Below are 26529 nucleotides of genomic sequence, written 5' to 3'. Positions count from 1 at the left end.
GCCCTGTGTGCAGATGCATTGTTGTGATGCAGCAGAAGGTGCCCACTCTTAGACTTTGGGTGCTGTGACCTCCAAGTGGTGAGGACTTTGGGAAGACAGTCATTCACATACCATTCAGCATTGACTGTATGACGTGTGTCCAAGGTCACAGAGGTGAGATGCCCATTTTCGTAAAACAAGTTGCCACCATCTTCTTTCTGGGGCTCCGACTTCGTCGAACTTTTGTGGGTGGTTCCTCCCTCTGGAAAGCACCACACAGAAGACTGTCTCTTCGTTTCAGGGTCATAATGGTAGACCCATGTTTCATCAACTTTCTCGATATTGTAGGTGTCTTCGGACTGCCCTCCATTGAATTTTTCTAGCATGAAATGACACCAGTCCACTCTCTCCTCCTTTCGGCTTTCTGTCAGGGAATGTGGCACCCAACGGGCACATCTCTTGGTAAGGCCTAAATAATCATGAACGATGGTCTGCCCTGCTCTTGACCCAATATTTAAGGTCTCTTCAGTGTCACAAAATGTAAGATGTGGATCTGCTTTGATCATTTCCCTCACAGCATCAATGTTTTCTTGAGTCACAGCTGTTTCTGGGCGACCGGGACGAGGTTCATCTTCAATTGACTGCCGACCCCTTGAAAACTCACGAAACCAATTTCCAACTGTGGCTCTAGAAGGGGCAGCCTCATCAAAAATGCGCAGCAAAGAAGAATGGCATTCTTCAGCACTTAATTTCTTTTTATAATGATAAAAAATCATTGCTCAAAAATCGCTGCGCGACAGATCCATCTTGCACCGTGTCTGACTCAGCACTGCCTGTGCTTTCTTCCCTTGCTGTGGAGGGACTACCGCTAGGAGGGGTTGTGTGCGCATGTTCCAAGGTCGAAAAACATTGCTCTTTCAAATTAAAATAATTCCATTGTCCTCAGAATTATGGTTTATGCACTGCTAAAACTTTCGGCATAACCTTCATATGAGAAAGTTGTTGCTTAAAAAATGACGTGTCAATGAAGGGTACAAACAGAAGTCAGCGAGATATATTGCGTTAGTGATTGTATAATGGTGACTTTAACATGTTCACTGCTGCCATAATTAAACCTATGAATTACCCACAGGAGCTGATAGGTTCCTTTTGTCCCTACTAGTTAGAAGGCAGTAGATGGTACTCTTTTTCTTTAATGCTATTTGTTCATGGTGTCAACCCACATGGATCTTTTGCCTACTGGCATCATATTGTATGAACCTGCGTGTAATTTGAATGGCGGTAGTGTGGAATGTTGTGTGTGTGAAGCAAGGAAGATTAAGGATGTCACAAATACCCAGTCCCCAGGCCAGGATTATTAATCATTACAATTTAAGAACCCTGACCCAGCTGGGAATCGAACCCGGGGCCGCCGGGTGACAGGCGGATGTATTGCTCCCTACACCGCAGGGCCGGACAGATGGTACTCTTAACGTTACAAGTGAAATTTTTACACATACCCATAAGAATGTGCATCATCGGCACTGAAGAACAATATAATATCCTAGCTGCCTGTAGACACGTGTGTCATCGTTGTACATGTTTACATTGCATTGCAAAAAAAATGATGTTACATTGTTGTGTAATAATTGTTCTCACCAACATCTGTGAGAGCAAGTATTTTTGATTCAGTTGTGAATATTATTGTAGTCATTTGCATCATGTTTAGCTCTAGTGGTAGGTGTAAATCCTAAAACAAGGCTCTAAGCAAAGTGTAAGACTTTTAGGGAACTGAGGTCAATAAATGATGTTAGTCCTATTTCCCTTTTTGTGGCACAAAACGTAATGTTTTTACATTTTTAGAGCTGAAAATGAATGGGAAGGAGAGGTGATATACCTGTACCTATAACCCAAGCACTTAACTCAAACCTCAATCTGAGTACCATTACAGAAGAACAAAGCCCAATCACTGTGCCGACCAGTAAAGACAGGAAAAACCGGAACATATAAAATGATGAACATCCGCATCAGTCCCAAATGTCCTAAGTGTTGGCGGCAGCCAACGTGCTAAACCAGGAGTGGTCACATTGTGTCTGAAAGACACCACACTAGTTTATTTCAGTCAATGCAAGGAAACCACCAAGGACACTGACTGGAAATGCTATCTACCTTTCAAGTAACTATTCAAAACCAATATTATAAAGCATCAGCACGCCAATGTCAGCCTAACTCGTGTGGTGGTGAGTCATTGTTACCCAAGTGTCAATGGCGTCTGATAGATGCTACGCAAACTTCACAGCCACAAAGTAAGTTACAATTTTTTAGTATTATCTTCAATATTATTGCAGTAATTATTTTTCAGAATGTCTCAGATTGCATGGTTTCTTGCCATATTTTTCACATTTTTAGAGCTGAAAATGAGTGGAAAGGGGATATAATCTTGATGGCTTTGATGACAAGAGGATTGTGCAGAGTTTGCTTGAGGAAGATGATGACGATGATGAAGACGGTGAACTGTACAGTGATGATGAAAAATATTATCTAGAAACCAGATGTGAAAGTATAGACACTGAAGACGCAGACAGCAATGAAGAAACAGGAGAAAATTACAGTGATTATTTCCTAACGCAACATGGAGTTTCTAAGTGGTGTAAAAGTAATCCTCCCATAAATGTTCACCCCCTGTGGGTGGGGGATGCAGACGAAGAATACACCCATGGTATCCCCTGCCTGTCGTAATAGGTGACTAAAAGGAGCGACTGAGGGATGATTACATTAGAACGATGAAACTTCTTCTGATTAGTACCACCACGCAGGGAACGCCATGGGTGGCTTTTCCTTGCGCGTAGTACCACTATGTTAGATACCAAATAGGTTTGTGATTAGTAACAACCGAGAGCGCGACAGCTTTTACAGTACCTGTGATTAGTAGCACTATATGAGCAACACCATGGGATGACGGAACCCATGGTTCTGGCTTGCCTATGATTAGTACCTACTATATGAGGAACAACACGGGATAGTACAAATCCCTGTGGTTAGTACATTTAGGTCATGAACACCATAGGTTTACGTTGACTGTCAATGGTGCCGCAATGTGCGAAACACAGTAGGTCTGTAATACATGTGCGAATTTCATTACCTGTGAGTAGTACCATGTGTGGAATACCGCAAGTCTACACTACTCTTGATTAGTACCACAACATGACAAATACCATGGTTCTACTTTTCTAGTGTTAAGTACCATTATGAGGGGCCCGATGGCTTGGATTTTGGACTCCTTTCGACTACAAGCATCATCGATTCAGTATCGTGCTATAGAAGCAGTCCCTTGGTCAGTAATACTATTGTTTTCGCCAGCTTCTGTGCATGTGAGGCACTGTGGGTCGGTTCCACTGATCATTTTAAATTCATATCCATCCATTCATTAATTCATTCTCCATCCTCATGTTTTGAATTGTGGTCATTGGAGGATATTGGCTTTTAAATTTGTCATTTCATTTCATTTCATACCATTAGAGGCCGATGACCTAGATGTTAGGCCCCTTTAAATAACAAGCATCAATCAATCAACCAGAAATGTTCAAACCTGGTGACAAAATATTGTCATGCATTTTCCTGGTCTACGAGATGTTGCAAAACTTGTTAAAACTCCTGAAGAATACTGGGAACTATTATTTGATAAAACAATACTTACTACAGCAGTGGAGTGCACAAAGTGAAAAACTGAAGAGGCAGGTAAAGGGACGCTCGATTTACTGACATGTAAAATAAAGGCCCTAATTGGCATACTGTGCTTATGTGCTGCAAGGAAATATAACCACACAAACACTAAGGAAATTTGGGCTAGTGAAAAGATGGCTGCATAACTGTGCTGCTTAATTTTATCAGAGAGAGGTTTTAGGTTCCTACTATATTTCCTAATGTCTATTATTAGTTGCATTTATATCAATAAATTAGATTCATTGATGTCTGAGTCGTTAGCTGAATGGTCAGCTTACTGGCCTTTGGTTCCGAGGAACCTGGGTTCGATTCCCGGCCAGGTCGGGGATTTTAACCTTCATTAGTTAATTCCAGTGGCTTGGGGGCTGGGAGTTTGTGCTGTCTGCAACATCCCTGCAACTCACATACCACATATAACAGGATCCTCCACCACACTAACACACAATTACCTACAAATGGCAGATGCCGACCACCCTCGTCAGAGGGTCTGCCTTACAAGGGCTGCACCCGACTAGAAATAGCCACACAAAATTAATTTTTTAAGATTCATTAATTTATATTTATCCTTTCAAAATGTCCTGAAGTTAATGTAAATCCTTATTGGAAACTTGGGATAGCATAATTACATCAGAAACGAAACAACATCTCATCGACGCCATGCAGCCTTCTATTACATAGAATTCTATGCGACGACTGCAGGATTATCAAGGGTTGTTACACCTTAAAATTAGCCTAGATTTTTATTATAACTGACACTTATAGTACTACAGGAATATTTCACAAGTACTGGAAGCCTGAATGTCCTAAGTGTTTGTGTGGTTAGCTTTCCTTGCAGGACATAAGTATAATATGACAATGAGGGCCTTTATTTTATGGAAAAGGTTGAGAAAGACTGTTCTAGTTTGCCTTCTTCTGGAACTGTCTCCTTATAGAAGGTTACAAACTTCATGGAGCAATTTTTCCTACTTTGTGTTTCCCATACCAGAGTTGTGCCGGGCTGAGTGGCTCAGACGATTGAGGCGCTGGCCTTCTGACCCTAACTTGGCAGGTTCGATCCTGGCTCAGTCTGGTGGTATTTGAAGGTGCTCAAATACGTCAGCCTTGTGTCGGTAGATTTACTGGCACGTAAAAAAACTCCTTCGGGACTAAATTCCAGCACCACAGCGTCTCCAGAAACTGTAAAAGTAATTAGTGGAACGTAAAGCAAATCAGTTGTATCAGGATGCATTTGTCATTTTGGAAGATGTGACTGAAATAGGCTGCTTTCCTTAATTCTGTGAGGGTTAAGATTTCATATGATTTTTTGGTATGAAGGAGTACCTCATTGTTGGTGACACTGTCTACCTGTAGAATCTTGGAACATTCTACAATAAATCCACATTTCAAAGGCCTGCGGTCAGTTCATTATCAAAGCTTTCAGTGCACACCCATCAATACCATAAAGCAGCACCAATAAGACATCCACAAGACATCGAAAGATACAGTATACTGTAAACACTAAATCTCATCAGGGATGAATCTGGACTTGGTTTTACCTAATCAATCATAATTCTGAGCTATCCTACTATTCTGCGTTTTCAAACAATGGCAACTGCAAGGTGCTGTGGGGAATATTTGTCGTTTGTGTCCAAATACAATTAATAGGGTACTATAGAAAGACAAGTTTTCTTAATGCCTTCAGATTTTGTAGGTTCACCCAGCAAAGCAATACGTAATCCCAAGAATACTCACCTATTTGAACAGTCTTTGGAGCTGCAAAGACTGTGGGAGCACATAGGAACAGGAATCCAAACAGAATCAGAGTCATGATGTAACAAAATCAACTCGTTGATCATCTGCAGCTAGAAAATAAATTACAAAAAAATGTCACTTCATCTGTATTCTTCCAACAAAATGTTAATAGCTAACTGTATGTACCTTTTCATTAAAAACGAACATAGATTTAACTCTTAAGAAATTATGGCACCATCTATGGATCACTAAATTATGATCCACCTGTCCATAATAGCACATCCAGCTGAAGATGGGTTCTATCTATGCAAAGCAAGAATCATGAGCTACTCCTTTTAGACTGATAAAGCATAGATGTCAAGCTGTAATATAAGAATGTAAGCAGAGTGAAAGCAGTGTAAGTAAAACTGAGAGTAGAGTTTGCTAACTGCAAATAATAATAAATCTAGGAATAATTTTAAGGGTTAGAGAGAAAATAAATAATGCAAACTGAAAACAGTGCTTGTATAGCCAAGTTTAAGTCATAACTAGAGCCCGGATTTCAATGCACTATCAAATCTCAAAATATGCATGCATTCATGCACTATCATATGGCAAAACATGCACAATAAACTGGAAAATATGCACTATCAAAATTCGATTCCTTTTGAAACATGAACAAAAACTACCCTAATTTCTCCAAATTGTCTTGATTTAAGCTCATCCGTTTATCATTCAGCACATACTTAAGCACAGAAAATTATCTTTTTACGTCACGAGAAGTGATAGATGCATAATTCATTGAAGACATTTGGACAAAGTGAGGTCAAATTCTACGTCTTTTGCATTTTCACCACAATACGTCTTTTATAAGCTTGACGAATTCAAAATCAGGATTTGAACGAATTAGTTTGTTCAACTTATCTCTATCTGGGGTAGCTGCTTCTCCATGTGATGATTGCAGACACATTTGAATGTCCTCAATAAGTGGTAACGATTGCTTGCTGCCATAACACAGACATGTGACGATTGAGAGTTCCGGGTAGGACATTCCAGGATAACAACAGTAGAGGGTTCAATGAAAAACCATAATTTGTAAGCTGCTATCCCAGTAACGCGGCGCCACAAAAGTGCGATACAAGGTTTCTTTTGTTCGTCTAACAGACGAAAAATGAGCCGTCAATGATTAATGCACAATTTACGGTTCAATTTATAGCAATGTACAACTGTAAAACTGGGACACCTTATTCCTAAGAATTAGATTTCGACGTGGGGCCTTCCGACTTACGTCATTGTTTACTCAAGCAACAGATAAGAAAGTGTTTGGTTAATTGCATTATATTATAGGATCTGTACCGTATGTAGGCTACTAACTATGGTTGTCACATAGCATGCCAGGAGTACATTCTCTCCGTCTCTCATTAATAGACATACTGTAGCCTACAACGTGAAAAATTGTCCCAAATTCTGCAAACTAACATTCAGAAAATGCACTATGACGCAAGTTAACAATATATATGCGTCAAAGTCAGAATAAAAGTCATATTATGCAATATTAAAGTCCAAATATGCGCTATTAAATCCAAAATCTTCCAAATATGCATTATGCATGAATTTTCTCTGAAAATGCCAAAACATGCAAACATGCACGGAAAAAGAATGATTATTTGGAATTGTTAAGCTGTAAAACGAATATTTGCAAAGTTTGAGAAGTGTAGCTAGCTTATTTAAAAACATGCATTTGCATGGAAATCCGGGCTATAGTCATAACAGTAAGTTAGGAAAGTTGGCTGGGAATTCTGCCATCACATAATGGAAAGCTTGTAGTCAAGCGAGCTGTCAGATATGATCTAGTTGAACACAGAATTCACATTAAACCACCTGTGTAGCATAGGTTCTTGTGCACTTGCCTTCTATGTTCAAAATTGTAGGATGAAATGATTGGTATTTAAGGATGCTTAACGCCAAGTGATGGACGGCAAAATAACATGACTCCCTAAGGGAATCAACAGCTGTGGGCAGATGAGCTCACTTAGGAGGGTGGTGGTCCTTCAGTGGAGGAAATACCACTGTAAAACATCCTGAAGATGGGTTAGCAAGATCTACTGTAAGAAATGCCAAGAGGCAGAAGAACATTAGTCAACAACTAGTAGTTTCAAGTGCAGTGGGTAGAAGATCTTAGATGAAAATAAGACAATGTTCTGTGCTAAGAAGACCCATTATATCAGTTATTGCTGATGAAGAAGGCAAGGCGAAACCATCTCACTCTTTTTCCCCTAGAAAATGCTATGAAATGCACAACAGGCAGTCGGGCCCAGCAAGGGAAAGAGCAAGGCTTCCCGGGTCATCATCAAACGAAAATCTCACAAATGTACCTACATAGAATATTCGTATTATGTTGAGACCTGGTAAACTAGAGAATGAAAAAAATCAAATCAAGAAAGTACTATCTCAATGAGCTTGGACTTTGCGAGACAAGATGGTTAGATCAAGATGAATTTCAGAGTGATGAATTTTGTGTGGTATATTCTGGCATTCTGAGTTTGCAAGATTATTAGTGGCGAACAAAAAGAGTCTCATAACCAGCTGGTTTTATCTTTTTAAAATATGCCCCGACAACTTCCTGTGATGTTGAATGGAACTTCTGATCCTATAAGAGAATTAATTATATCAAATCAGCATCAAAACGTCATATGGAGAAAACGTTCCTGATGACACACTGTGCATCATGATAAAAAGTTACCGTTCTATTTGTGTTACTTAACAGGAGTTTAAAGACAGTCTATATTTTTATTTAGTAACATTTATATGTTTCATTTTCAGGGCATGATAGCAACAGAGAATTAGCTACAGCAATACATTGTGCAATACACTCTGTGATTTACAGGGCATGTTATTATTTTTAAATAGCCTATTCAAAATATCTTATTATGCCTTTAATATTATTACTTAATATTGTCAAAATTAGAAAATTATCTAAAGCAACAAGGATGACTTAGTCGTAAAATATGTAAGTACCAGTTATTTAAAGCAATTTTATTGCCTCATATCATAACTATTTCATAATTAAAGGAATATATTTTGAACATTTTTACAAATTTAGTGCATTAATACCTATTACATATTATATGACTATTAAATATTTAATTATATACTTCAGGAATATTAAATTTTTAATGACATATTACACTGATATTTACTACATTTTATGTATTACTCATGCAACTTTTAGTGATATTTGGTGTTACTGGGTATGGAACTCTGGAGTGGGTGAGGAGTAAGGATGGAGCCCGGTTCCAGTAAAACTGCCAACTGAATGGAAATGAAATCTGAATTGAATCAATAATATGATCAATCGATATGAATATTATAAACCTTTATTATCTTAAGCCAACAACTGTGTCACACACACATTATATAACATTTCTCGGTGCAAATATTGTTCCTAGCATGAATTCTATAGTTTGGCTTTGCTGTGTAAACAACAACAGTACTAGTACGTAAAGTGTATGCCAGATATCTCACAGAGATGCATAAGCGATTCTTAGCTTGTGTTTCAAAGGTTGCCAATACGAATCTCGAAGATGACTGAAGTCTACCGATTCAGCACACATTCTCTTTGAGCATCAATATAAATATCGTTTTCGGCTCGCTACTTTGCCTTATTGTGTGTGTGGTGATTCTGATGGCGACTCTATTCATGTTTTTTCCAATGTCCTCTCTATTTACATCCTCGCCGTAAATTTCTCCATACTCTCATATGGATGAAAATTCCTTTTCCTACAAGTATTCCTTGTTTGTTATCTGACCCTTCCCCTGGCACGATACAGGTTCTTAATCAATTTCTCGATGACGCTCAGTCGACTTAGTGAATTTCATTCTCGCTCCTGCTTCCATTCGAACTGTGTGTATGATCCATGCTCTAAGTGACTTCTGTATCTCACAGTAATGCCAAATACAGTAGAGATAATATGCGACACTCAGCTAGATATCGAGGGACAGCTATTAGAGCTCTCTAGTAGATGGACCTGAGAACTACTGATTCTGTCATAAGAGCACGTGTATTTGCGTGTGAAGTTTTTGGTGTTACTTATGCATTTTCAGTGAGTTGACATAATAAAATAGTAGCGTGTGTCATTCCTTGATATCTCCTCTCAACATGAGGGGAAAGGTATGTGCTGTGTTTGGCTGCAGTAACTATGAAGTAGAAAAGAATGCACGGTCTTCCTTTCGTTTACCTCGTGACAAGAAAATGTAAGTAATATTGTGTTTGCATATATATTCTTCCAGTAACAAAGTGATTTTTATAGTACTTCATAATATTCTGACCTGCCCGACCCATATTTTAACTGGCTTAAAATATAATACGCATTTTTTATTGTATAGTGCAGCAGTTAACCTTCAATACCGATGTGTTGTTGTATGTGTGGTCTGTGGGTTTTAAAATGTCACCGAAGTGATTTGGATAAGGTGTACAAGAAAGAAGGAACGTTATGCTTATATAAGAATTAAGAGGAAAATTGTCCTGCTTTTGAATATTAATTCATTGCATCATGTGTGTAAGGAATGTGCCGATATTTTTATTGACAAGTGTCTTAATGTGATGATAAAATGATTTTAAAATGAGAAAAAAAGACAAATCTAACTGTAAAAGTTCAGGCAGGAATGCTAAAGCAAAAAAAGTAATGCATAAATGAAAGATCAAGCCATTTCACAGCAGTCCATTTCACATTTTGTTTATATGTCTAATTTCAGTCTTTAAATAATAACCTTTTAAATAATTCTTCATTCATTTATCCAGAATTGCTTTAGCAAATTTGAAGTTAATATCTCAATAACAGTTTCTTTCTAGACGTAATTTATTTACCCATTTTCGTATATGAATTTCCATTGATATTTGAATTAGCGCAACTTATCAGGTCAAGTCACTAGGAGTGCCACCGTCGAATTGTCTCCCATTTTAACAAGGCTAAACCTGTAAGTGTTGCGTATTGTCTCTACTGTATTTGGTAGTACTGCTCATTACATAATAGTTTTTCTGCTTTTTACGTGAGAATCAGCTTTATCACATGTGTGACTTTATGGAATCGTAGGCACAACCTTTCTATATTTCTACCCGTATAATTTCTCGTGTGTTTTTCAGTATTAAATGTGTAGTGACTGGGTAAAATATATAAAGAACCCATAAGCATCAAGAAGAAGAAGAGAAGAAGAAGAAATTCTCTTTGAGCACTAGGGAGCCTGAGTTGTGCGGGTAATACATATTTCGCACTTTGATGTTAGTATACATGAAAATCCGGGGCCAATTAATGACAACAGCCTCTTGGTAATAAAATTGCAATTATCTCTCTACCCTACCGCTTTTCTCCGGTATTTCTCGGGCCATATGATTTTCTTATGAAAATGTCACAGATACGGTACTCGAAGCCCTGCTGTCCGGGTGGAAAGCCAGCAACAAGGCTGCTGCACTACCATGCCTCCCATTATTATTATTGTTGTTATTATTATTATTATTATTATTATTATTATTATTATTATTATTATTATTATTATTATTATTATTATTATTATTATTATTATTATTATTATTACGGAGCAAACGGCTGTGCGGTTTGGGTCACATAGCTATAAGTTTGCATTCAGAAGATAGTGGGTTCGAACCCCACTGTAGGCAGACCTGAATATAGTTTTTCCCATTTTTACACCGGGCAAATGCTGGGACTGTACCTTAATTACGGCCACGGTCACTTAGTAGTAGTAACAATGGTAGAATATTAGTAAAACATACAAGTGTACTGCAGCTTTAACATCTGAAGTGTAATAATTAATCAATATTGTCAATTAATCAGTATGGTCAATAGAACACTTATTTTCATAAGTTACATCACTATATTACAAGTTGTCCATTTCATGACCGTATCGATGAGTATAATCAAGAAGTTAGTATAAATAACCACCTAATCGATACTTTATTATTGCCTCAGGCAAAATTGAATATAAATTAGCACTTACAGGACATGTTTCGACCACTTAGTGGTCCTCTTCAGCTGTATAAAGAAAGAATTGAGAAGAAAAAACATTAGGACAATAAGCACAAATTATTATTATTATTATTATTATTATTATTATTATTATTATTATTATTATTATTATTATTATTATTATTATTATTATTATTATTATTTATTTATTTATTGTCCTAATGTTTTTTCTTCTCAATTCTTTCTTTATACAGCTGAAGAGGACCACTAAGTGGTTGAAACATGTCCTGTAAGTGCTAATTTATATTCAATTTTGCCTGAGGCAATAATACAGTATCGATTAGGTGGTTATTTATACTAACTTCTTGATTAGTTACATCACTGACTTTGTGTTCGGTTCCCTGGCTGTATAATAATGATCGGCGTATTGGCATTTGGATCAGAGGACCCGGGGTTCAATTCTCGAAGGGATCGGAAATTTTAACCTTAAGTGGTTAATTCCTTTGGCTTGGGAACGGGGACTGGGAGTCCCTGTAAATCATACACAACACACAACACTATCCTCCACCAAAATAACATGCAGTTTATCAAACACGGCAGCTACTGTCCACCTTCGCCTCGGAGACTCCGCCTTATAAAGTTGCACTAAGCTACCGATAGCTACACAAACACGAAACATATACACTGACATTTTCAAAAGAGCTCATCTTTGCAAGTGAGCAAAGAAGTGGGTTCTACGATAGTGCTGGAATGAAACACTGATTAGGCCTAGGGCTAATGACTGGACCCAGGTAATTGAGTATCGGGGTACCCATTATGGCAGTGACTCAAAGCGAAAACACAAGGGTACAGTAGCGTAGCCAGGATTTCAGTTTGGTGGGGGAGGGGGGGGGGGCATTCACCCAGAATTTTATTTTGATAGGTGTCGAAACATCCATAATTTAGGTGGTGTAGAATACCGAAAAGGAAATGAGTGTCCTTGGATCCAAGTAAGAGTGGTGGATTCGTGCGGATTTTGGAAGCTAATAGTAATTTTCATCATCATCATCATCATCATCATCATCTTCTTCTTCTTCTTCTTCTCCTTCCCCGCTTTTCCCACATCTGTGGGTCGCGGGTGCAAACTGTGTCGCACATGTGGATTTGGCCCTGTTTTACGGCAGGATGTCCTTCCCGACGCCAACCCTATATAGAGGGATGTAATCAGTGTTGTGTGTATCTTTGGTGGTTGGTAGTGTAGTATGTTGTCTGAATATGAATATATTGGGACAAACACCCAGTCCCCAGCCAGAAGAATTAATCAGACGCGATTAAAATCCCCGACCCAGCTGGGAATCGAACCCGGGACCGTCCGAACCGATGGCCTCAACACTGATCATTCAGCCAATGAGTCGGACTCCGGAAACTAATATTAATGTACATTGTGTATAAAATGCTCAATAAAAGGACATTCGTTAAACGACAACTCCCCGTTCCCCTGCTACCTCTGTTACTCCCGTCCCAACACAACTGCAGCATTTCATATATTCTGAGTACAAGTGAATATGAATGCAAGAATAAACAGTTTGAGTAAGGATGCAATATTCTGGTTTAGAATAAATACGGTAATGTTATTATAATAATGGTCATGTGATAAGCAATAAAGAAATGACATTTTATACAAATAATGCGGCAAAGATATACACACACACGCGTCGAATACAAGCTTCTCGTCCTTCTTGCCCATGGCTAGATGAAGAAGGCAAAAGAATGAGAGGTGGGGTCCCTCGCTGAGTCCGAGAGTAAAACCGACCCTGGAGGTTAACCCGTTAAAGAAGAAGAAGAGAATGAATGACAACAAATCCCTAATTAGTGGCTATTTACAAAATATCGTGCACTCCTCATGGCTAGTTGCCAGCTCTGGTATGTACCTGGAACGACGAACCCTTCCGTAATCTTCACTGACAGATCACCTTTCCCTTCACTCAGCAGCTCCACGCACCCATGTTAGTCTGTTAGCCTTTTTTTTTTTTTTTTCGTTACGTCGCACCGACACAGATAGGTCTTAGGCGACGACAGGACAGGAAAGGCTCGGGAAGGAAGCGGCCGTGGCCTTAATTAAGGTACAGTCCCAGTATTTGCCTGGTGTGAAAATGGGAAACCACGAAAAACCATCTTCAGGGCTGCCGACAGTGGGATTCGTACCCACTATCTCCCGGATGCGAGCTCACAGCTGCGCGCCTCTAACCGCACGGCCAACTCGCCCGGTAGTCTGTGAGCATTCACGACGCACGACGACTGTTCAATGGCTCGACTCCAGAGAAGTCCGTCACCCGTCACACACATAATCATTTCACGTGGGCCTTCCATACAGTGAACTACTCAGCACATATTACTCGGCAAGACAATAACACAGCACCACTAAACAACAGCGACCACACTTTAGCATTACTCTCCATCGTACTCCTCCAGTACACACAACCACGACGAGCACTGCTACTGCTCATTCATCCAACAATACTCTAGTACTACGGACACAGACTCTAAAGCTACTCGTCCACGATGCAACAAAAATTGCATGCAACTTCGATTTGAGCAAGAAAAGTTGAGTGGCTTCGTGTAAACAGTCATGCAATTCGAAAAGTTGCACGCGCCACTCGAATTCTGCGCAACTTCCAAGTTGCGTGCAAAGTCAAAAGTGGCATCGTGTACACAGCAGAAGAGGGGAAGTTGCGCAATCTGAAAGTGGCGTGAAAAGTTTAGATCATTTTTGTGGCGCAGCTTTCTCACGTGGCCGTCTGCTGTGACATCATACTGATGTTTGAGAGGTTCACACTCGGGAATAAATTAACGTAAGTACGTACCTGTATATCCTTTGTTGTAAATGAAATATAACATGCCTCAAAATAGATACCCATCTTATTGCAAAATTTACGTAAGTTCATTTACAGGTTACAATTTCTCAGAACACGAAATGAACGAGGGAGATGACGAGAAAGCTGATATATTTAGTTGAAACACAAGAATGTTTATGGAAGGTTTCGGCAACGGACTACAGAAATAAACAAAAACGGCAGAGAGCGTTCATCACGATGTAAATAGCATCACAAACTTCAGATATTACACGTGAAATAGAGCATGTCGGTATCAATGACTGATAACTGTCACCTGTAACAAAACAAAATGTAGGAAATTACAATAAGCTAAAAGAAATGATTCCTTATGTGTACTGTATAAAATCCATATTTTTTAAAAATCGGCTTACCTGTTGCTAAATATCTCAATGTCAACACAAGGCGTTTCGTTGGTGATATTCATTTTCTCATTAGCGTGTCTTTCTTTTGTATCAAGCGCGCTGCTCTTCTCAGCAGATATTCAAAATCAGTCGCTGACTTTCGCAGGATATTCTTGCAGAAGACTTGGTCTCCCATGTGCAATTCCTGTAGCAAGTTATTAACAACACCACAATGTTCACGACCTAAAATCCGTTTCCTCATCCAACATTTCCGTTTCGCTCTTTCTCGTCTTTATTTTCGTCGCCATAATAAAATTAGCGATAAGCATGCCGCCGATAACACCTCGCCAGAAGACATGCTTGCTACTATCAACACTCACATGCGCTAGAACAGCTGACTAGGAAAGTTGCATGCGAGAAAACTTGCGCCACTTAAATAGCGTGGTGTAAACACTCGGTGCAACATTTCCTTGGGCGCGCAAGTTTTCGTGTTGTGCAACAAGAAGAAAGGCAAACTAGCGTGCTGTGTGTAAACAGTGCATGCCATTTTTCTTGCGCAACACAAAAGTGGCATGCAAGTTTTGTTGCATCGTGGACGAGTACCTTAACTCCTCCACAATGAGAAGAGTCTGTTAGCAGCGGGTTTGTTTTTGTAAGCCTGGTGATGAGTTCTGGTATCTTCGAGGAGTGCCCGGAATAGGAATCTTCGAGTTTCACATTCCAGTAAACCCACGCGGACACCAGCCGAAAGCACAGTACGAAGAGAGGCCGCGCAAGCCCTCAGACCGCCTGGGAGTTCCGCGGTCTGATTTGCTCACCCTTTCCAGGAAATACCGACGTGGACATTCAGAGGGCTGGCAGTCACATGAGCACGTAACTGTACTGTAGCTCGAAGTGCCCAATACTTAGAAACCGAAAAAAAGTATAAATTGAGGAGTGTGTTTTCCTTATCTTCCGTTATTTAAAAATATATGCATATTTTTGAAAAAAAATAATTTGGTCACAGTCATGCCAACGAGATCTTCGGTTTTACCTAGAATCCGAATCACAGGAATGTGACCTTTCATTTCCAAAATTTCACATTAATTGGTCAGAACTCGAACCGTAGCCACGTTGGTGAGCGGCTAGTGATAAGGCCTCTCGGCTATTAAGACTCCTTTAACAAATAATTCACTAAAGGCCTGTACTACCCGTATTATAGGACAGCCAGATAAATGTGCGGTTTCAATTTATGCAGCAGATAGTACATTTATCTGGAAGTTGGGTTGAAAACGCGTACTACGACATTCGTTTATATGCAGTCTGGAGGAATACTTTCTAGTTTAGCTATGCCGAAGACGGAGCGACAATTGAAGCTCTAAAATCATAATTTCGTTTTCCTCTGGAATTAGGTATTAAAACCAGCTAGTAGCAGTACCGTTGACAACGTGTAATATACTACTGTAATATAAAGTACTTTAAATGATAGTTAAACTGCGTAGATAGTATTGAAATGCAAATTTTATCTAGGTTCCAGTTTGTATGCAGTTTTCAATCAAAGTTCCAAGTTCTTAAAAATGTTCTCCTCGAACTACGAATACACCAGTTTCAACAGTAGTATCTCGACACATCCTGGCTACTTCTTCACTAGGTATGCATACCGTTTTATACCGTGAAAATGAAAATCCACAGCCTGTTTCCAGTCATTCGACCAGGTCAGGAATGGAATGAATGAAGCCCCCTTCTAGCGGCGAGGATAGAAATTGTGTCGGCTGCCGAAGCCTGTCGCACTCCTCTGGGGCAATGATTAATGAATGACAGATTAAATGAAATGATATTGGAGAGTGTTGCTGGAATGAAATAGGACAGAGAAAATCGGAGTACCCGGAGAAAAACCTGTCCCGCCTCCGCTTTGTCCAGCACAAATCTCACATGAAGTGACCCGGAATTTGAACCACGGAACCCAGCGGTGAGAGCCACCTGAGCCACGGAGGCTCAGTTTTATACTGTAAAAATTAAACTCTGATTCAGAAATGTCAAGATATTTCAACCACGACGAAACTTACACTAGTCAACCGTCTATGGTGATATCTAGAACTTGACGTCGGTGTGGGTCATTGTTTACATGCCTGACGATTGCAGTGGCTGTGACAGCTCAGCATCTCCCATTCTCCATTCACCTTGGAATATGGCTAAACTAAAAGTACTCGTCCACGTTGCAACAAAACTTGCATGCCACTTTTGTGTTGCGCAAGAAAAATAGCACGCACTGTTTACACACAGCATGCAAGTTTGCCTTTTTTTCTTGTTGCGCAATACGAAAACTTGCGCGCCCAAAGAAATGTTGCACCTAGTGTTTACACCACGCTACTTAAGTGGCGCAAGTTTTCTCGGAGCTGTTCTAGCGGATGTGAGTGTTGATAGTAGCAAGCATGTCTTCTGGCGAGGTGTTACGGCGGCTTACTTATCGCTAATTTTATTACGGCGACGAAAATACAGACGAGAAAGGGCGAAACGGAAATGTTGGGTTGAGGGAATGGATTTTAGGTCGTGAACATTGCGGAGTTGTTAATAACTTGCTACAGGAATTGTACATGGGAGACCAAGTCTTCTACAAGATTTTCCTGCGAATATCAGTGACTGATTTTGAATATCCGCTGAGAAGAGTAGCGCTGTTGATACAAAAGAAAGACACGCTAATGAGTAATCACTATCACCAACGGAGCGCTTTGTGTTGACATTGAGATATTTAGCAACAGGTAGGCCTAAGCCGTTTAAAAAAATAGCCTTTGGATTTTATACAGTACACATAAGGAATCATTTATTTTAGCTTATTGTAATTTCCTACATTTTGTTTAGTTACAGGTGACAGTTATCAGTCACTGATGTATCTATACCGGATACCGACATACGCTATTTCACATGTAATACCTGAAGTTTGTGATGCTATTTACAGAGTGTTGAAAGAAGACTACTTAAAGGTATATAAATGTTACTTTATTGTCATGGTAATATTCCATTTACAATAAAGAATATACAGGTACGTATCCCGAGTGTGAACCTCTCAAACAACAAGTTCCTCCCTTCCACTGTGTACACGATGCCACTTTTGACATTGCACGCAACTTGGAAGTTACGCAGAATTCGAGTGGCACGTGCAACTTTTCGAATTGCATGACTACACGAAGCCACTCAACTTTTCGTTCTCAAATCGAAGTTGCACCGTGGACGGAGATATCACCGAATTACTTTCTTTCTTTCTTTCTTTCTTTCTTTCTTCATCCGTTTACCTTTCAGGGTTGGTTTTTCACTCGAACTCGGTGAGGGGTCCTCTCTCTACCGCCTCGAGAGCAATGTCGTGGAGCGTGAGACTTTGGGTCGGGGGGGATACAACTGGGGAGAACTCGAGGACCAGTACCTCGCCCAGGCGGCCTCACCTGCTTGTGGGGGGCGGGTATGGAAATATCGGAAGAGATAGACAAGGAGGAGGGAAGGAAGCGGCCGTGGACTTAAGTTACATACCATCCCGGCATTTGACTGGAGAAGTAGGAAACCACGGAAAACCACTTCGAGGCTGGCTAAGGTGGGAATCGAACCCACCTTTACTCAGTTGACCTCCCGAGGCTGAGTGGACCCCGTTCCAGCCCTCGTACCACTTTTCAAATTTCGTTGCATAGTCGGGAATCAAACCCGGACCTCCGGGAGTGGCTGCTAATCACACTGACCACTACACCACAGTACTTCCTTCCTACTGATAACTTTCCTGTTGACTTCAACTGCACAGTCGGTTAGTTGTTGTATTTCCCAAATATAGAGGGTTCGATCGCGGCAGAGATTCAATATTACTGCACCTTGGGCTTCATCATTCTACTCAACGTTGAGAGATAACGTTAAATTTCAACAAATATCTCATCACTTTCAAAGATCCCTTGTCAATGATCTAAAAAAAAAAAAGTTCTTCTTCTGTATTGGCAACTGTTTTGGCATAGTTAATGAACTCTACTCTTTTTCCCGCTTATTTTTCACAAAACCTAAACTCTTCGTAACCTTATAACTCCTCGTTCGAGTTGCATCCTTTGCCCTTCATCCATCGATCCATTTTCTTTCCCCTCTTATTTTAACCTGCTTGCAGTCTGCCTCCGTAGTGTATTGGTTAGCGCTATTAGCTGCCGTCCTCTGAGGCTCGGCTTCGATTCACGGTACCGCCAGAGATTTAAGATTGTAGGAGAGCTAGTATGTGATGTGGGTAAAACGGTACATGCAGCTCACCTTCATTGAGGATGTGCCTGAAAAGAGCTGCATCACCTCGGTACAAGGACACAAGTTCATTTACTTTACCTGTTTTTGAAGACATATGGGCCTATTCAGATTTATTTTTATTGTTTTTTTTTTTTTGCTTTTTTTTTTTTTTTTTTTCTTTTTGCTAGTGGTTTAACATCGCACAAACACGTTGAAGGTTTTTGGTGACGCAAGGATGGCCTTGCCTTAATTAGAGTAGGCTACAGCTCATTTACTTGGTGTGAAAATGGAAAGCCCGGAAAACTCTCTCCAGCGTTGCCGATGGTAGGATTCGAACCCACCTACCATCTCCCGAATACATGTTCACAGTTATGCGACCCTAACCGCACAGCCAACTCGCTAGGTGCTATTCAGATTGAAGTGTGTTTTATGCTCTGCCGATGCTGAATTTGGCCTTCAATGTGGGTGAATGTGCATGTTGCGCGTGTGGGAGTGGATATGAGAGAATATGATCTCGGAAGTGTGTGTACGGTATACAGGGGTATGAATGAGGGGTACGAATGACTTGGTCTTGTTACTTTTAATGTATATAGCATAAAATATGATAATTATTATTCTAAGAGTACCTATATTGTTTGGAGTGTAAATATGATAATTTAAAATTGTCTATACACCTGTAATTATTCAGTAGAGTTAATGTAAACATATAGTATGTGGGGATGGAGGCAATTCCGTGTACTGTATGTCGGCTAGCCCTTTCTCCAAATGGATTGTACTTGTACAAAAAGAAAATAAATAAATAAATAAATAAATAAATAAATAAATAAATAAATAAATGTTCCAGGGTTTCCGTCGTTCACAGAGTATTAAGAAGTGCCTGGGTAGAATGGCTGGACAGGAGATTACTTAGAGCAAATTGGAGTATAACAAATCTGGACATCTTATTTCCTTCTTTTCTTAAAACTGAGATGTAGAAAATTTAATAACAAAGAACAATTGAAAAGGTTAACAACGAGCTCGTCAGCTCTAACAATGCCCTTTTGGACTCAGAAGTCCTAAATCAGGTACAAAAAAAAAAAAAAAAAAAAACTTCGGCTAAATACCTAGTAATAAAATTACATATGAAAGAGCAGAGTTGCTATTTGCTTTACGTCGCACCGACACAGATAGGTCTTATGGCGACGATGGGACAAGGAAAGGCTAGGAGTGGGAAGGAAGCGGCCGTGGCCTTAATTAAGGTACAGCCCCAGCATTTGCCTGGTGTGAAAATGGGAAACCACGGAAAACCATTTTCAGGGCTGCCGACAGTGGGATTCGAACCTACTATCTCCCGAATACTGGATACTGGCCGCACTTAAGCGACTGCAACTATCGAGCTCGGTAGAGCAGAATTGCTCCTGACAGGTACAATGTTGTGAAAGAGCAAGGTTTGCTCCGAGCAAGTACGCTTCATAGGAGTTTCAGCTCCAAAATATAAGAGTCTAGCCTCGAAGAGGCAATCAGTTTCTTTTGACACACTTAAATTACATTAGGCAACCCATCGTGTGACCCCTCTTCAAATTGTTCATACACGGTTGCCCCATGATGGGCTTATCAATTACTCCACTTGATAGCTGCAGTCGCTGAAGTGCGGCCAGTATCCAGTAATCGGGAGATAGTGGATTCGAACCCCACTGTCGGCAGCCCTGAAGATGGTTTTCCGTGGTTTCCCATTTTCACACCAGGCAAATGCTGGGGCTGTACCTTAATTAATACCACGGCCGCTTCCTTCCCATTCCTAGGCCTTTCCTGTTCCATCGTCGCCATAAGACATATCTATGTCGGTGCGACGTAAAGCAAATAGCAATATATATATTAATCACTGTTCCCAAACGGAAACAAAACGAAGACACAGTTACTCTAAGAATAATTAAGGATACGCAGGGGCATAATCACCCATACTACAAGGCCTTAAGGATAAAAAGAAAAGGTTACACATAGCAGGTCATTAACAAAAGGCAAGGAGGCGAAACACCAGCACTCCTCATAGACATTTCTGGAAGAAGATGAAGATGATGATGATGTTGATGCTTGTTGTTTAAAGGGGCCTAACATCTAGGTCATCGGCCCATGACTTTATGGAAGAATAAGAACCTATGCGGGCTTAAGGCCCAATGACACAGAGGCTAATCCAATACTAAAAAGTGTGATAAAGGAGGAACATTTAAAGCCGAGAGAAGATTTTCAAAATTTAGAGGCTGGAAAACTTTAGTCACCCAATTCAAAAGTTGAAGAGGAGACGACTGAGGGTCACCACTCGCGCTCCCTTAAATTACATATTTCCCAGTAGGGAATAGAATTAGAGTCCGAAGTCTTTGCAGAAGGTCCTACATTTAAAACACCAGATACAAAATTACATTAAGAAACGGCTGAAAACTACCCGCAAGCACTATCACATGTTTAGGTAAATTTTGCCACTACCCTGTATCGCTGGATCTTCTTCAATCAGGCCGCCCCCTGCCTCCCTGCCCCTCCGTCAAGTCGCCCTCTCAAGCACTGGAGCAATTCAGACAAGACGGCCCTAAAAAGCCCTGTTTATATAGTTCCGTAAGGAAAAGTTCCAGATTAAATTGAACTACGCTATGCTGGTAGGCCGAATTTCATACACATCCCCCGGTTTGATTGGCTACAGAACATATTTACAAGCAAATGACAGGTAGATTACAATAAAGAAGGAACGAGCTGAAGTGTTGACAACTTTGGTACATAATAAAATCCTTTAAAAAAAGGTATTCTAACTCCCAGAATAAGCATTACTCTGTCCATTAGTTCGTTTTTTAATCCAGCAGGTATCATGAGTAAATACGAAGTAGATGGCAGAGTCATCTCACCATCGAAGAAGGAAAATATTTGGGAGTTTAAAAGTTCATGTCTGTTGGCATACAGTAGATAGCCTTAGAGAAGGCGCGCAGTTTAAGTAGCCAGGGAAGGTGTACCTCTGGTACAATAATAATAATAATAATAATAATAATAATAATAATAATAATAATAATAATAATAATAATAATAATAATAATAATAATAATAATTTCTTCCTTTCCTTGAATCAAACTCCATGTAGTTTCGAAAAAATTATGAAAGTTTTAAAATCTTCATACTAACGAGGTACTTTTTCCTGCTGCTTGGCTGAATGATCAGCGTATTGGCCTTCAGTTCAAAAGGCCCTGGGTCCGATCCCCGGCCGGGCCGATAATTTTAACTGCGTATGGTTATTACATCTGGCTGGGGGCTGGGTGTTCATGTTCGTCTCAACACCATCTTGTACACACAACATACCACACTACAAACCACCACAGAAACACGCAACAGTAAATACATCCCTCCACATAGGAATGGTGTCAGGAAGGACATCTGACCGTAAAGAAGAGCCAAGCACATGTGCCTCACTGTGCGCGTCCGTAGACCCATCAATGTGTGAGAAAAGCGGTGCAAGAAGTTTCATGCCTAAAGTTAACAACAAATGGTCTGTCCGATTATCCTTTTCGGACGTTTCTTTAATTAGTGAAACGGTTAGCCTACTGTACCCTAGTGTGATGGAGTGGGTACATGGAGTTTAAATCTTCGCCTTCATCGCAGTTTCCATTGGCCATTCAACTCATCCTGACAATGGCAGCAAATGCTGTTGACGATATTAAAGTCCCTGCATTGTTAATACTGGCGGCGCTGATTCCTGCTACCTGTACGTCTTGATATTATTACCTTTCACTTGTGCTCTTAATTATTGCTGGTCGGACTTCTTCACCTGTGCTCTTCAATCTGTCATTTAGTCTGGCGCTGGCCCCTCTCCCTTCAGACATCGCTCTCGCAATCATTGAGACAGCAAGCACTCCCAACCATGTCAAGGTAGGAGACCTTGGGGACGAAATTATATTTTGGTATCCTCGTTTCCTGAGTCTGCGTCTGCGTCATAATTTTAGAGATCGCACTATGGTAGGCCTACCATGCTGTAACATATTTTTTAAATGTTAATGGATTGTTCGGTTCTGTTTCTTGACTGAACTGTGAATGTAGCAGCCTTCGGGTCAGAGGTCCTGATTTCGATTCCTGATCGGGCCGGATATTTTACCGCGTCAGGGTAATTCCTCTGGTTCGTCTTAATACACACCTGCTCATTTACACACAACACATCACACTATCAACGAAAGCAAGAACACGTAATGTTGAAAACATGCCTCCACGTAGAGTTTGCGCCAAATCTACATGTGCTACACAGATCACGCATTCGTGACCCCACCAGGAAGTGGTAAAAGCGGCGGGAAAAGGAGCTTAATTGTCGTATTTTAGACTGTGGCACTTAGTAGACTATACACATTTCGTGCAAGTGAGAATTATATGATTATGCAACTAGTACAAGAATGATTTCATAGTTTAATTTATAGTAGTTTAGAGTACGAAGCGTGCTTAATATCTGTTGCTACCTCTGACCCTTATTGCTTTTTTTTTTTTACATGATTTGACGTTTCACAAATCACTTACTGAATGACATAAAATTGCAGAGTAGGATTCAGTTGAGTAGAGGTCTGTTTGATTCGCTTGACTGAAATAGCAGAGATCGTCGAAAACTTGCGATGTATTGTACTAGAACTTAAAAAGAACAGGGTGAGTACAGCCTAGGACGAAAATCAGCATTTCGAAGAACATAGTGATGTTTCGGAAGAAACATGCGAAGATTTTTTTTTATTTAGAAGGAAGCCGTTATTCATCATTCTAGACTTAGTTAACCTTTAAGTTTTTCAGCATGTCGAAGCACGAAATATAACATTTAGAACACTATGACATTTACATTCCTGTAAATGAACACATTAATAACATGTTTCGCTCTCCAAGAACATCTTCAGTTTCTATCAAATAATTTATAAACACGCGTATGGTACCGTATGTATGTACAGTACTCTGGTTAATTCCTCTAGGAATTAGTATTCGTCTTTATACATATCGCCATTTACACACAACACATCACATTACTAACCACCACAGAAGCACGCAATCGTGAATGCAACTCTCTACGTAGGGTTGGCGTCAGAAAAAGCATCCGGCCGTAAAACTGGGCTTAATCCGCATGAAGTGTCGACATTAAATAAAATCCTAGGAAGAAGAAGATTAGTAACAAAACAAATAAAGGGTACAGTACCCTTGGCATGAACCCATTAGTACCGAGCTCGATAGCTGCAGTCGCTTAAGTGCGGCCAGTGTCCAGTATTCGGGAGATAGTAGGTTCGAACCCCACTGTCGCCAGCCCTGAAAATGGTTTTCCGTGGTTTCCCATTTTCTCACCAGGCAAATGCTAGGGCTGTACCTTAATTAAGGCCAAGGTCGCTTCCCTCCCATTCCTAACCCTCTCCTGTCCCATCGTCGCCATAAGACCTATCTGTGTCGGTGCGACGTAAAGCAACTAGCAAAAAAATAAGTAGAATCCATTAGATAAACCTGTACGTCTTAATTGATTCTAATGGTTGAGTCATATTAAACAAAGTAGTTAAGACTAATAGACTCAATTTTTAAGGGTAAGAGAAGCAGAGGAAGGCTTAAGAGACAATAGTTAGAATTTGTTTTCAAGCATTTCGAGAAAAAAAGTAGAAACAAAGAGGCCACAGTGTTTAGCCTACTACATTTAGGAAAGTATGGAGGCGCTTGCAAGACTTTACATAGAAGAGCTAAAGTCTGTTACAAAAATATTATTTTACAATTTGCTTTACGTCGCACCGACACAGATAGGTCTTGTGGCGACGAAGGGATAGGAAAGGCCTAAGGAATAGAAGCGGCCGTGACCTTAATTAAGGTACAGCCCTAGCATTATTATTATTATTATTATTATTATTATTATTATTATTATTATTATTATTATTATTATTATTATTATTATTATTCAAACGAAATAGTGTGGATTATATCAGTAGCGTACCTAGAATCGGCCGATGGGGCCAAGGGGTTATGGTTATAGTTACAAAATGAGCATAGAACACAATGAAAATGTTGTGCGTCTGCCGGTTCGCGCATGCAAGACTTGTTATAACAACAAGTGAATGATGTTGATATTCAGAATGCAGTATACTACAATATCTTATATTAAAACACAGATCAAGAACAATACGGACATCGCCAACAGTTGTACAGGGAATGGTATGTTCAGTTTACAATCTCACCGGGCGAGTTGGCCGTGCGCGTAGAGGCGCGCGGCTGTGAGCTTGCATCCGGGAGATAGTAGGTTCGAATCCCACTATCGGTAGCCCTGAAAATGGTTTTCCGTGGTTTCCCATTTTCACACCAGGCAAATGCTGGGGCTGTACCTTAATCAAGGCCACGGCCGCTTCCTTCCAACTCCTAGGCCTTTCCTATCGCATCGTCGCCAGAAGACTTATCTGTGTCGGTGCGACGTAAAGCCCCTAGCAAAAAAAAAAAAAAAAAAAGTTTACAATCTAAAATCAACTTTCGAGGCTTCCTAGAAAATAAAGTCAGCAGATTTGTTGGCTCTACAATTATATCGCTGAATGTTTATTGTTTATTGTCAGTTTCTGTTTATTTTATTTTTGTAAAATGTCCATGGGTGGGTGGGGTCTAAACCCCAGTACACCCCCCTCCCGCCACACCTTGGCTACGCCCGTGGGTTATATAAACATGTGCGAAACATAGGTTTTTTTTTTTTTTTTTGCTAGTGGCTTTACGTCGCACCGACACAGATAGGTCTTACGGCGACGATGGGATAGGAAAGGCCTAGGAGTTAGAAGGAAGCGGCCGTGGCCTTAATAAAGGTAAAACATAGGTTTAGGAGACGAATGGAAACACTGAATCTCTTAGTGTACATCCAATGTATCTCGCTGCGCCAGAGGATGATTGCCCAGTTATGGCCTACTTTCTCTTTAAACAATAACCACCACCACTACCACTGGCTGCGCCACTGCGATCACATTCTTCCTAGTACATGGCACATACACTGGTATCAGTTAACACACACAGTCAAACCTCAGAACTTGACGCAACAGAATAATAATTTACCTGCTTTCACTGAGCACCAAACTATATAAATTTCCTTATTTCAACCAATCAACCTTTGAGCGATTGTCTTTCTTTTCACTACATCTGTACCATTCAATAAAACCATATCCATTGCACAATACTACATTGTCACGATTGATTTAATGGGAAATAGAACTTGACAACTATTACACAAACTTACCGTACTGTCAAGATTCCCCCAGCTTGCTTGTTTGCTACACTTTACTTATTTAACTCGACAGGTGATCATACAGCGCGAACTCTTTGTATCACATCTCTATGAAATGTAGCTTCGGACATGCTTGTGTTCAGTAGGTCCACTAGTTTTGGCAGACGTTCGGGTTTCTAATTCTGTCTTCGTATGCTCCTTCCCTTGGGTCCCGACCATCGTCTATCCTGCGAGTGCAGAGCGTGGTCGTTCCCTACGTGACAGTTCACGGGAAGCTTTGCCAAAAGAAAAGTAAAGAAAAGAAAATATTTAACCTGGTTACAATGGCAAGCAAAACTTTCAAATTTAATATGAAATACAGTAATAACGTAACGTGTGTACTCACTAGATAAGATCTGCTCCAGACATTTTCCTGATTCAGGGTCTCGAAATGGTACCGATGAGAACGTTTCAAGGACCCCTTATCGTTTATGTGTCTACAAATATGGATTTACATATAAGATTGGGATTCAGGTCCTGAGCTT

At 40.2% G+C, this 26529-nt stretch overlaps 1 protein-coding gene across 3 annotated transcripts in view; it reads right to left on the bottom strand.

Annotated features, from left to right (window-relative positions):
- Nucleotides 1-26154, bottom strand: part of LOC136866434 (glutamate receptor ionotropic, kainate 2) — a 159233-nt gene extending 133079 nt beyond the window's left edge. For 2 of the 3 annotated variants that reach the window (XM_067143368.2, XM_067143370.2), the window contains exons 1-2: nt 26018-26154; nt 5413-5522 (exon numbers count right to left, since the gene is read on the bottom strand). In XM_067143368.2, the coding sequence (XP_066999469.2) occupies nt 5413-5488 (76 nt within the window). In that variant the 5' untranslated portion in view covers nt 5489-5522; nt 26018-26154. The remainder of the gene's footprint in view (nt 1-5412; nt 5523-26017) is intronic. The other variant, XM_067143369.2, reaches the window with a different exon arrangement.
- Between the last annotated feature and the right edge of the window lie 375 nt (nt 26155-26529).

Source organism: Anabrus simplex, chromosome 3, assembly GCF_040414725.1.
Source record: "Anabrus simplex isolate iqAnaSimp1 chromosome 3, ASM4041472v1, whole genome shotgun sequence".
Taxonomy (NCBI): Eukaryota; Metazoa; Arthropoda; class Insecta; order Orthoptera; family Tettigoniidae; genus Anabrus; species Anabrus simplex.
Note: the sequence above shows the minus strand (reverse complement) of the source record. Positions and strands in the feature narration are given on the sequence as shown.